This window comes from Galeopterus variegatus, unplaced genomic scaffold, assembly GCF_000696425.1.
Source record: "Galeopterus variegatus unplaced genomic scaffold, G_variegatus-3.0.2 Scaffold701, whole genome shotgun sequence".
NCBI classification, from domain to species: Eukaryota; Metazoa; Chordata; class Mammalia; order Dermoptera; family Cynocephalidae; genus Galeopterus; species Galeopterus variegatus.
Window position 1 is genome coordinate 105548 of NW_007726812.1, and position 12238 is coordinate 117785.

The 12238-nt window shown below is 50.9% G+C and overlaps 1 protein-coding gene across 1 annotated transcript; it reads left to right on the forward strand.

The window, feature by feature from the left end:
- On the forward strand, nt 1-11730 carry MON1A (MON1 secretory trafficking family member A). The gene is made up of 6 exons (XM_008571540.1): nt 1-376; nt 7107-7246; nt 8618-9103; nt 9714-10479; nt 11199-11346; nt 11446-11730. Exons 2-6 carry the CDS (start codon nt 7120-7122, stop codon nt 11584-11586), a joined length of 1668 nt encoding a protein of 555 aa, XP_008569762.1. The 5' UTR covers nt 1-376; nt 7107-7119; the 3' UTR covers nt 11587-11730.
- The last annotated feature ends 508 nt before the right edge of the window (nt 11731-12238 follow it).

A 12238-nucleotide genomic window follows, 5' to 3' on the forward strand; every position in this document is an offset into this window, starting at 1 on the left:
GCGGCGCCGGGTGAGGCAATCCCCGACCTGGGCCCCAGGCTCTGCTGGAACCGGGAGCCCGGAACCGCAAGCGGCCGTGCGCTACAGACTACATTTCCCACAATGCACGGTGGGACGGGACGGGGCGGGCCGAGCGGCTGAAGTCGGGGCTTGGCCGCCAGAGGCTGGCGAAGGCTGTCTTCCTGCGCCGGCGGCCGAGTCAGGGGCGGAGGGAGGGCGCGGTGCCAGTGCTGTGTCCATGTCTGTGTCCACAAGGGGCCGTGGCCCCGCGATCCTGCGCCCTCAGGTCAGGGCCGGCTGGATACCCGTACCCCTCCGGGGGTCCGGCAGAGGGCAGTGACCGGCACCCTCTATACGTCCTGGGCCCCCCAAGCAGGTGAGTCCGATTGCCAGCCCACGTGGCCTGGGGGCGCCGAGAGACTGGAGAGCTGTCATCCTTGGAGGGAGGGGCTTGAAGACTGGGGTCCCTGCCATCTACACTACGTTTGTGATTGGACGACTGGCCCCCAGAGGAGGAATACAAAAGGCGAGGCCTGAAACCCATCCTTTGGCCTGGGAGGGCCGAGGTCCCGTAGGGGGCGGTGGCCAGGTAGGACCCGCCCCCCAGCGGACACACATTTGGCCCGCGGCGTCACCTTAAAAAGCGACATAAGTGACAGTGGGGTGAGCGGGGCAGCTCCTGGAAGGGTCTTGGGCTTGAGACTTTGCTCTCATGGGTGCCCTGACTCAGATAGTTGTCTTAGCACAAGGGCTGCCCCTTGTACTGGGTGAACCACCCTCTCTGGTCTCGAGTTTGATGGGGGAGATTGAGCAGCCTTTGTCAGCGAGGGGAGTGGCCGCCAGAAGTGACAAGGACCACGCTATGCTCTCGGCATGGAGTAGACATCCTGCTGAAGCAGCCACAGCACAGTCTCACCTTGTCACTGTCACACATCCTGCATCCTGGTACCACCCTCCTAGATAGCCCACTCCCCAAAAGGTCAGGGTAGGGTGAAGCACTATCCAAGCAGGAAGAGGAAGCAAGAGTGGCAGGGAGCCAGTAGAGAGGGGCTCTTGCAAGGCCCTCCCCTCCTCCAGGGCCTGCTGAGGGAGGGAGGCACATTAGAAGGGCTGATTGAGCCAACCTGTGTAGTGACATTGCTCAGAAGCACAGCAGGGCACTTCTAGGAAAAGTAGCAAGCCCTTTACAGGGCTTCTAGAGAGGCTGACTAAGAAGGATCCCCTTAGGGGTATCTGGGCCTGGTTCTAAGAGACCTCCCTTGCCTAACTGCATCAGGCCTAGCCTCCCAAGAACTTCATCTACACAGATTATGGCTCCAGTGGGGGTTAAGGTGGGTTTTGCTGTGATTCAGTAAACCTCTGCCTGAGTTTCCAGGATAAGTATCCAGAGAGCTGTTTTGTTCATCAGGCTTTCTGGCTATTCACCCCAGACTGACCTTGGAAATGCTGAAATACTGCATGATTTCAGGTGGCAGGGGAACTGTTGTGAAGGAAATGTCCACTAGCCCAGGCCAACTGACCCTGGCCCCCTTGCAAGTACCATGCTAGATACCACTCAGCCACACTGGGTTCAGTCAGCTGAAACCCACAAGGAATTAGTGGAGAGTGGGCCTTCAAGATAGGGCTAAGCTGCTATAGACCTTGTTTGAGTCTTTGAGCCAGAAGTGCAAGGTCACAGAGCAGGGGCATGTGGCAGATCAAGAAGTTCAATTCAGGGGCCGAGGCCGTGGCACACTCGGGAGAGTGCGGCACTGGGAGCGCACCGGCGCTCCCGCCGCGGGTTCGGATCCTATATAGGGATGACCGGTGCGCTCACAGCGCTCACTGGCTGAGAGCGGTACGGCCGGTCTCAAAAAGGACAAAAAAAAAAAAAAGTTCAATTCAGGAGAGACTTCCAGAAGCAGCAGAGAGCCAATGGTCTGTTCCCGCAACTTGAGGTCCAGTGAACAGCCAATCAGTCTGGAAGAACTCCCAGACCTAGGCCCATAGACAGCTCTTTGGCCAGATATCACAGTTGGGTCACTTCAAGACAGAGCCCAACTGGCTTCAAATGGTCAGAAACATATTTGCTTGGGCCGTTCACCCAGGGTCTGGCTCAGGCTGAGCAAACTCTCAAAAAGGCCTGATTTACATAGCAGAGACCATTGAATTCAGGTGTAAGTGCAGTCACACATAGTCTGAATGCTAAGAAAGAATAATCATGGTGGGCTAATGACAGCAGCTTAGTATACCAGTTCCTACACTCTGCCAAGTCAACCAAATTACGTGGATTATCTCATTTAATCCTCCCACAACCCAATGAATCAGTAGCATCATTATTCCCATTTTATGGACATGAAAACAGATCTGTAAAACCAGGCCAGGCTAATCCAGGTCCCACTGACTGCAGAGCCATTGTTCCTGAACAACCAAGGACAAGTGTTCCCCAACAGGAAGGGGTTTCCAGAGGTCCCATCATAGGTGACAGAGCAGGGTTTTCTTTGCAGAACTTTCACTTTTTCACTTCCAAAGATGTTTATCTGGCAAATGTTGATTGAACTCCTCCTGCAAGTGGCACTGACACTCTGAAATTTGACCTTCAATACAGAGAAATAAAGCAGGGCAAGAGGGATACAGAGCACAGATATTGCAAGGCTCTCTGATAAGGTATCACTTGAGCAGCAACCTGAAGGAAGTGAGGGAGTGAGTCATGTAGGTGTCTAGCCCAGGCAGTAGAACAGGTGAGAGGGGTATGGGGGGTTGTTCAGCAAGGGCAAAGTTCTGAAGTGACGAGTACTCAGACTGCTTAAAGAAAGCCGTGAGGCCAGTGTGGCTCGGCTGAAATAGAGTTAGAGTGAGTGGGGAGAACAGGTAGGAGATGAAGCAAAGGAGTAATGGGGGCGTATATTGTGTGGGGCCTTGTGTGGCACTGTGAGGAAATTTGTTTTCTCACTTTCTCACCATTACAGAGTTGTGAGCTGAGGAATTACATGACCTGACTTCTGTTTCAAGAGGATTACTGTGAGTGCTGTGAGAAGGACAGACTATGCAGGAGCAAGGGCAGAAGTAGGGAAACTGGTTAGGAGACTGTTGCAACAATCTCCTAGAGAGATAAATGGTGGCTTGGACCAATGTGGTAGTCATGGAAGTGGTCAGATTCTGTATATAGGCATTTCCCACTTAGCATCGGTAATCTCTTCTGTGAAAATTAGACATTCTGTCTAGAATCGCTAACTTAGTGTCTATTTCCCATTATTTTAAATGGGAAAAAGTATAATGGTTTTCTTTTTAAGCCCAAACCACTAATTTTCTAAACTGGTACTAAAACACAAGGAAAACATATATCTAACATATGCTTAATAAATTATTGTATTAGGATATAAAATGCTTAAAACAGTCCCTCCTGATCATCAAACAATGTTTGTTGCTTTTACAGTATCATGGCCTCTTTTAGTATCTACAACAGCCATGATGCAAGTAAGCCCCCTTTGCTGGCACTCAATGATTTTCTATCAATTCTATTTGAAATGTAATTTGAGGATTTTATTTATTTGTTTGTTTGTTTGTTTGTTTGTTTATTCATTCATTTATTCATTTTTAAAGGTGACCGATAAGGGGATCTTAACCCTTGACTTGATGTTGTCAGCACCACACTCTCCCAAGTGAGCTAACTGGCCATCCCTATATAGGGATCCAAACCTGTGGCCTTGGTGTTATCAACAGCACACTCTCCCAAGTGAGCCATGGGCTGGCCCTTAATTTGAGGATTTAAATGCATATTACTTTGTTAAAAATATAGACCAAGTTTTGATGATGTAAATATACACTTTTTCTATATAAACATAAGCAGAATCATTACATGTTTGGCATATTAGTTATCTATTGCTATGTAACAAATTATCCCAAAATTTAGTAGCTTAAAACAACAATATTTATTATCTCATACAGTTCCTGTGGATCAGAAATTTGGGAGCAACTTAGCTGGATGGTTCAGTCTCAGGATCTTTTATAAGGTTGCAGTCATCTGAAGGTTTGACTGGGCCTAGACGATTTGCTTCCAGATGGCTCACTCACATGACTGGCAACTTCGTAGTAGCTGTTTACAAGAGGTCTCAGTTCTTTGCTGTGAAGTGCTCTCCATAAGTCCACTTAAGCCACAACATGGCTGATGGCTTTCTCTTGGAGAGAATGATCCGAGAGAACAACGAAGAAGCTACAATGTCTTTTATGATCTAGCCTCAGAAGTCACACATCGTTTTTTTCACAGTATTCTATTGGTTATGTAGGTCAACCCCACTCAGTGTGGGAGGGGAGTACACAAAGGCTTGAATACCAGGAATTAAGGATCACTAGAGACCATCTTGAAGGCTGGCTACTATAGTGAGATACTAAAAACCAAAAGTCATTCTATTGGGAAAATGTTAAGTAGAGAGACATTTTATGAGATGTACCCATATTCTGAAGTACAACTGACAGGATTTGCTGATGGTTTGGTATATGAGGTGAGTAGAAAAAGAGAGACATAGGGGATGCTCCAAGGTTTTTTAATGAACAACTGAAAGGATGAAGTTGTCTTTCACTGAGATGGTGAAAACTCTGGAAGGAGCAGCTTTTTTTTTAAGGGGATGATCAGGAGTTCAGTTTGGGGCATATAACCTTGAGATAACATCAAGTAGACAGTTAAATATGTGAGCCTCTGGAAGTCAGAAGAGAGCTTGGGGCTGGAAATGAAAATTAGAATCATTAATACATAGATGGAATTTATTTTTTATTTATTTATTTATTTATTTTTAAAAGATGACCGGTAAGGGGATCTTAACCCTTGACTTGGTGTTGTCAGCACCATGCTCACCCGATGAGCTAACCGGCCATCCCTATATGGGATCCGAACCCGGGGCCTTGGTGTTATCAGCACCACACTCTCCCGAGTGAGCCACGGGCCGGCCCATAGATGGAATTTAAAACCATGAGAATGAATGAGATCACCAAAGGATAGTGAAGACAGAGAAGAGGTCTAAGGACTGATCTCTGGGCCCCTCCACTGTAAGAAGAACTGCAAAGAGAACTCAGAGTAGTCCATGAAGTTGGAGAACCAAAAAGGAGAATGGTGTACCAGAAGCCAAGAGGGCAAGGTGTTTCAAGAGAGAGGAAATAATCAACTGTATCTATTGCTGCTTATGGGTGAAGTGAGATGGCCCTGGACATCATTGGTGACCTTGATGGGAACAATGTTGGAATCATGGAGGCAAAAGTCTGTTTGGAATGGGTTTAAGAGAGAATGGGAGAAGAAGTGGAGAGGCTGTGCTGGATATGCTGCTTACCAGATATCCATGAGTCCCCACATTTCCCAGCCCTTCCAACCCCCAGGGCCAATCTGGGCTCTGAAGTATCTAAGAACTGGTACATGATCCACCAGCTCTGTCCTCCTCTGCCAGGTGATGTAGAAGGCATGTGTTTCAAATGGCAGAGCTATATGATGCTAGTAGCCTGGATTCCTGAATCACTGCTTGGAAGGGATCTTCTCTGAACTGCTACTAGACCCATGGTAGATTTTGTGTGAGCAAAAAATAAGCCTTTATAAAACCTCTAGCTTTTTGGCATTCATCTGTTACACAGCATAGCCTAGCCTACCTGACTAATACAAACTCCAAATATTACTTACTGTTTTGAGAGGGCTTGTCTGTTTTTTATAAAGTGCAGGAGAAAAATGAGGTAGCTAGAGGAGAATGCAGAAGTTAAGGGAAGGTTTTTTGTTTTTGTTTTGTTTTTAGCAGCTAGCCTGTACGGGGATCTGAACCCTTTTTTTTTTTTTTTGGTCTTTTGTCTTTTTCCGTGTCCGGCAATGGATCGCAACCCTCAGTGTTGCCCCCGTACCGGACCGGGGACCGGCAACGGGATCGCAACCCTCGGTGTTGCTCCCGCGCCTCGCTCAGCCAGTGAGCGGGAACCGGTCTGTATGTGGGATCCAAACCCTCGGGCGGGAGCACCCGCCGCGCTTCCCAAGCGGCGCACTTATCCAGTGCGCCACCGGGCCGGCCCCATGGGGATCTGAACCCTTGACCTTGGTGTTATATCACCATGCTCCAACCAGCTGAGTTAACCAGCCAACGCTGTTTTACCTTTTTAATTGAAGTAAAACAAATATACAGAAAAATTCACAAATCGTAAGTACAGCTCAGTGAATTATCATAAAGTGAACATACCCAAGAGAGGATGTTTTGAAAATGGAAGAAACATTAGGGCCAGCCTGTGGCTCACTTGGGAGAGTGTGGTGCTGATAACACCAAGGCCATGGGTTCGGATCCCTATATAGGGATGGTCGGTTTGCTCACTTGGGAGAGCGTGGTGCTGACAACACAAAATCAAGGGTTAAGATCCCCTTACTAATCATCTTTAAAAAAAGAACAAAGAAAGAAAATGGAAGAAATATCAGCATATTGGTGATAGAAAGGGGAGAAGGAGAAACTGATGATCCAAGAGAGAGAGGGACAGCTGCTGAAGCCATGTGTTTGAGTAGGCAGGAAGGGCTGGAATCTGGTGCACTTGTGGAGTAGTTAGTCTCAGTGGAGCATGAACAGGTCATCTTTAGTAAGAAGAAGGAAGGCGGAGTCTAGCAGATGGGGCAAGGTGGTCATGGGAATCTATGGAAGTTCTCCTCTGATGACTTCTGTCTTAGTGAAATGGAAGGCAACATCATCTGCTGATAGAGCTGAGAGTGAGCATGAGGAGGGAAGGTGATGATGGAAGTTTGAGTAGAAAAGAGGTGTGAAGTTGTTGACTAGGGGAGTGGGAAAGTGAATAGACATAGAAATGTGGGACATTCCTTTTTTTTTTTTTCTTTTTTTTTGTGGCTGGCCAGTATAAGAATCAAACCCCGGATCTTGGTGTTATCAGCACCATGCTCTAACCAGCTGAGCTAACCATCCAACTTTGTCTTCCTTTTATACTCAGAAAAGGAAAAAGATACTTAATTGTTTAGAAGGGAATACTCAGAACCCTTTCCCCAGGGATTTGAGTTAGTGGGGTCCTGGTAAGGGACACTTTACTTACCACTATTAATTATGCCAGTGAGCCTGCTGATAGCACCTTCCCCCTCACCCTCGACAATGCCTTTGTTTGTCCCACAGGAGAGCCCAAAGGATGGCTGCTGACATGCAGGGGAAGAGAAGCAGCGAATGCCCTGATGGTACATTGGTTCCTTCTGATGGTCAGAATGTGGAGAGAGCTGAGAGCCCCACACCAGGACTGGCCCAGGGAATGGAGCCAGGTATGGGCAGACAGTGCAGGCACAGCCAGCAAACAGCTGGAGCAGCCTCTGTGGGGAATCAGGATTCCTAACTGCTCTTCCTTCCCACTCATTCATGCATTCGTTCAGTCACTCATTGGATATTAGTCAGGTGCTAGGGTACTACAGGGAGCTGGGCTCAGTCTGCATCTGGCCTTCCTCTCCACTTCATGTGCCTCTCGCTCTGTGCTCTCTGGCTGACACTCTGAGCTCTCTTCCTGTTCCCTGTGCACCTCTCTGGCTCCTTCTCCCCTCCTCAGCTCTCAGCTTAAATGTCACCTCTTCACAAGTTAGGCCTTCTCTGGCCACTCTCTGTATAGGATACTATATTTTGTAATTTTATTTGTTTATGTATGTATTGCCCATCTCTCTCTTCCACAAGATTGTGAGCTCTGAGCACAGGGCAGTTTTATCCCCAATGCCTGGTACAAGGCTAAATTCATAATAGAGACTCAAAAATATATCTGTTAAACTATTTTGTCAAAAACAAACAAAAAACAGATACAGAAGACTGACGTGGTCCCTGCTCTGGGGGAGCCACATACTAGTGGAGCCATTATAATGGAGTCAGTCAGGAGCTGTGGCCCGAGTCGGGTAGGAGAGCCTTCTCCCAGGGAGAGAGATTAACTAAGTATGGGAGCTTCTCTATGCACAGGGCAAGGTGCTCGGCACAGAGCAGTGAACGACCAGCTTCCTGCCCTTGGGGGTTACCATGGTAGTTGGGGAGAAGGACAGTAACTAGCAAGTGCCACAAGGGAAATCAAAGAGGGAGATATGATAGAGTGCCTGGGGTTGGAGGTCAGGTGAAGAGGTTACTAACTTCTTCCCTAAGAGCTGAAGTGTGACAAGGTAGTGACAAGCAGCTACACTGTGGGGAGGTAGGAGTGCCTTCCATGCCGATAGCAGGTGTGGCACTCCTGAGGTGGATGGGGCTGTACTGAAAGTGTCCAAAGAGCAAATGGATTAAGGCATGACTGCAATTAAGGCCTTTGAGATGGGAGTGAGAGAGGTAGGCAGATAACACCACTGCCCATGAGGGGTTTGGGTCTTTTTCCCAGAGTCATGGGAGGAGACTGGTAGACTGTAAGTTGCAGAGAAGCATGAGCCCAGCATGACTGCAATTAAGGCCTTTGAGATGGGAGTGAGAGAGGTAGGCAGATAACACCACTGCCCATGAGTCTTTTTCCCAGAGTCATGGGAGGAGACTGGTAGACTGTAAGTTGCAGAGAAGCATGAGCCATGGCAGAGTGGCTTTGCCCCATTGGGACAGGCAGTCATGTTAGAGTGACCATGTTACGCACCTTGCTGGTGAGAGCAGCTACCCCTTTAAGCACCAGTGCTTTTGGCCTGCAGGTGCTGGGCAGGAGGGTGCCATGTTCGTCCATGCCCGTTCCTACGAGGACCTGACTGAGTCAGAGGATGGGGCAGCTTCTGCGGACAGCCCCAAGGAGGGTGCTGGGGGTCCCCCGCCGCTGCCTGCAGACATGCGCCAGATCAGCCAGGACTTTAGTGAGCTAAGCACCCAGCTGACAGGTGTGGCCCGTGACCTGCAGGAGGAGATGCTGCCAGGAAGCTCTGAGGACTGGCTGGAACCTACAGGGGCAGCTGGGCGACCAGCCACAGAGCCCCCCAGAGAGGGCACAACCAAGGGAGATGAGGAGGATGCCACGGAGGCATGGCGCCTGCACCAGAAGCATGTTTTCGTGCTGAGTGAGGCAGGGAAGCCCGTGTACTCCCGCTATGGGTCTGAGGAGGCACTTACCAGTACTATGGGTGTTATGGTAGCCCTGGTGTCCTTCCTGGAGGCAGACAAGAACGCCATCCGCTCCATCCATGCAGGTGAGCCACCTGGAGATGGGTGTGGGGAGGGGGTCCCCTGGTCAGGGTTAATTCATAGCAGGTTTTGGAGCCCCCCCTCCAGACTAGGGGTCTGGGATGTACCGTGTGACTGAGGGTAAGTCTTTCTACTTCTCTAGGCCTCAAGGTTCTCACCTAAACACATGATGACAACACTGCCAGCTTCGTAGGGCTGTGGTGAGAGCCAAAGGCGGCTCTGACATAGGCTTTACTATTGGACAAAGTGAGAATCTCCCTTGGGAGGTGACCAAAAATATCCCACTTCCGGAGCCCCACCTGGCCCTTTCCAGTTGACTTAGCACTTAGCATAAAAATATGTGTTTTTCTAAAGAGTTTCCCAGGTTTCAAAGGAAGCCAATCTGTGAAGCAAGAGGCAGAAAGACCTTGAGCCCTCAGGAAAAGGGGCCAATGGGGTATCGTTTTTATCCTCAACATCCTTAAGCCCGTACTGTGCGCAGAGCTTTGAGGGAGGAAAGGAAGTGGCAAGTGAAGGGCTGCGCAGGAAGGCAGGGCTCCGAGGGAGCTGGGAAAACCAAGCCGGGAGGGTTACTCGGAGAGGGGCTGGGGCTGACACCCCTCCCCCCACCGTCAGATGGCTACAAGGTTGTATTTGTGCGCCGAAGCCCACTGGTGTTAGTAGCAGTGGCCCGCACGCGGCAGTCAGCACAGGAGCTGGCGCAGGAGCTGCTCTACATCTACTACCAGATCCTGAGCCTTCTCACTGGTGCACAGCTGAGCCACATTTTCCAGCAGAAGCAGAACTACGATCTGCGGCGCCTGCTCTCAGGCTCGGAGCGCATCACCGACAACCTGCTGCAGCTCATGGCACGAGACCCCAGCTTCCTGATGGGGGCAGCGCGGTGCCTGCCCCTGACGGCGGCAGTGCGCGACGCAGTGAGTGCCAGCTTGCAGCAGGCGCGTGCGCGCAGCCTGGTCTTCTCCATCCTGCTAGCCCGCAACCAGCTCGTGGCGCTTGTGCGCCGCAAGGACCAATTTCTGCACCCTATCGACCTGCACCTGCTCTTCAACCTCATTAGTTCCTCCTCATCCTTCCGCGAAGGTGAGGCCTGGACACCCGTGTGCCTGCCCAAATTCAACGCTGCTGGCTTCTTCCACGCACACATCTCTTACCTGGAACCTGACACCGACCTCTGTCTGCTTCTTGTCTCCACCGACCGCGAGGATTTCTTTGCCGTCTCTGACTGCCGTCGCCGCTTCCAGGAGCGCCTTCGCAAGCGTGGAGCCCACCTGGCACTGCGGGAAGCACTACGCACGCCCTGCTACAGCGTTGCCCAAGTGGGCATTCCTGACCTGCGCCACTTCCTCTATAAATCAAAGAGCTCGGGCCTCTTCACCAGGTGAGGGAGGGCCTTGAGGGCACTGCTTCAGAGAGACAGGTTCGTGGGGTGGGAGGAGGCTGGTTGGTCCTGAGCCCTGGGATGCAGCCCTGAAGCTGACCACCCCCTCTGGGAGTGGACCACCTGGGTGTGTTTTACTATGGCACCAGGGACCCAGACTACCCATCACCCCACGATCATATACCTCTCTATTTCATTACCCAGAAGGCTTCGAAATGCCCAATATACTCAGGGAAGGAAGATGGAATAGAGGTCTCCTGGGTCCCTTGCCCTGGAGCAACTCTGACTTGGGAGTCATTTTGGTCCAGCCCAGGAGATGGAACCCTCCTCCACCCACTCTCCCAAAGGAGGGGCTGGGCAGATAGGGCAGATTCTGTCTTCCCTTTACCTCCTTTTGGCCCAGAGAGTTCCCAGCTCACCTCCCCTCTACTCCAGACCTGCCACTCTGTCTTGGACACCTAAATTCAGGTTATCCTCTCCAAGGAAGGGTCACCAAAGACACTGAACTTGGTGGGTGGGAAGGGACAGGATTCCAATCTGGGTGGGCCCAGCCCTGTCCTTAGGAGCCTTCTGTGGTGGGGAGAAAATGTCCTGTCCTAGGGAAACATCCAGAGAGTAGGACACATGGTGGAGTCTCCCTAGCTAGGAATAGGTGTTTCTAGATCTCCAGAGAAGGTGGTAGAAGTCATTCTTTTGTGAACTCACTCTCCCATCTGTAGCCCTGAGATTGAGGCCCCATACACCAGTGAAGAGGAGCAGGAGCGGCTACTGGGTCTCTATCAGTACCTGCACAGCCGTGCCCACAATGCCTCCCGCCCACTCAAGACCATCTACTACACGGGCCCCAATGAGAACCTCCTGGCCTGGGTAAGGTGGCCCTGGGATGGGATGGGCTTCATGGAGATCCTGGGGAGGGGCCAAGAGGGGCATCTAACCTAGTTGACTACCCTTTGCCCCCTCCTGCAGGTGACAGGCGCCTTTGAGCTCTACATGTGCTACAGCCCCCTGGGGACCAAGGCATCAGCTGTCACTGCCATCCATAAGCTGATGCGCTGGATCCGCAAGGAGGAAGACCGCCTCTTCATCCTCACACCCCTCACCTATTAATGGAAATGTGGACAGACTCAGCCCTCCTAGGCCCACTAGGCGTGGGAAGCCATGGGAGTCTCCACGTGGGGCTGGCCTCTCTCGCCCAGCCAGCAGACAAGGACTGTGGGTTGGTGCATACATTAAAGTGCTTTGAGGAAGACACTTGTCAAGCACAGTCATTGGTTCCTTCACCCATTCACTCTCACTCACAGACAAACACAGTCGTCTTCCCTAGCCCCTGCACATGCTTTACCATATACAGGGGCACTTGCACATTTGAGCCCTTCCTCCCCCTCCCTTGCACCAGTATCAGGCCACACTCTGTTCAGAGTTGGGCCTTGGGCTGGGGCTGTTTTGGTCCAACTGAAGTCCTACCATATGTAAAGGGTTCTCAGGTACCCTACTTCTCTTTCCCCTCCTGTTCCACCCAAATACTCAATCTGAGCCCCTGGTGCCTGCATCCCCATTCACTCCTCTGTGGTGCCCCCAGGTGCATGTCCCAAAGGGCCACCCAACTACCTTGAGAGCCCTGGCTGTGGCTCTGCTTAATGGGCTGCTATAGTTCAGCAGGGGCTGAGCTGAGTAAGACAGGGATGGTCAAAGTGGAGAGAGTCTGAGTCCTGGTAAGTGTGGGGCCCCTGGTGAGACAGCCAGGTGTTCAGCCCAGTGT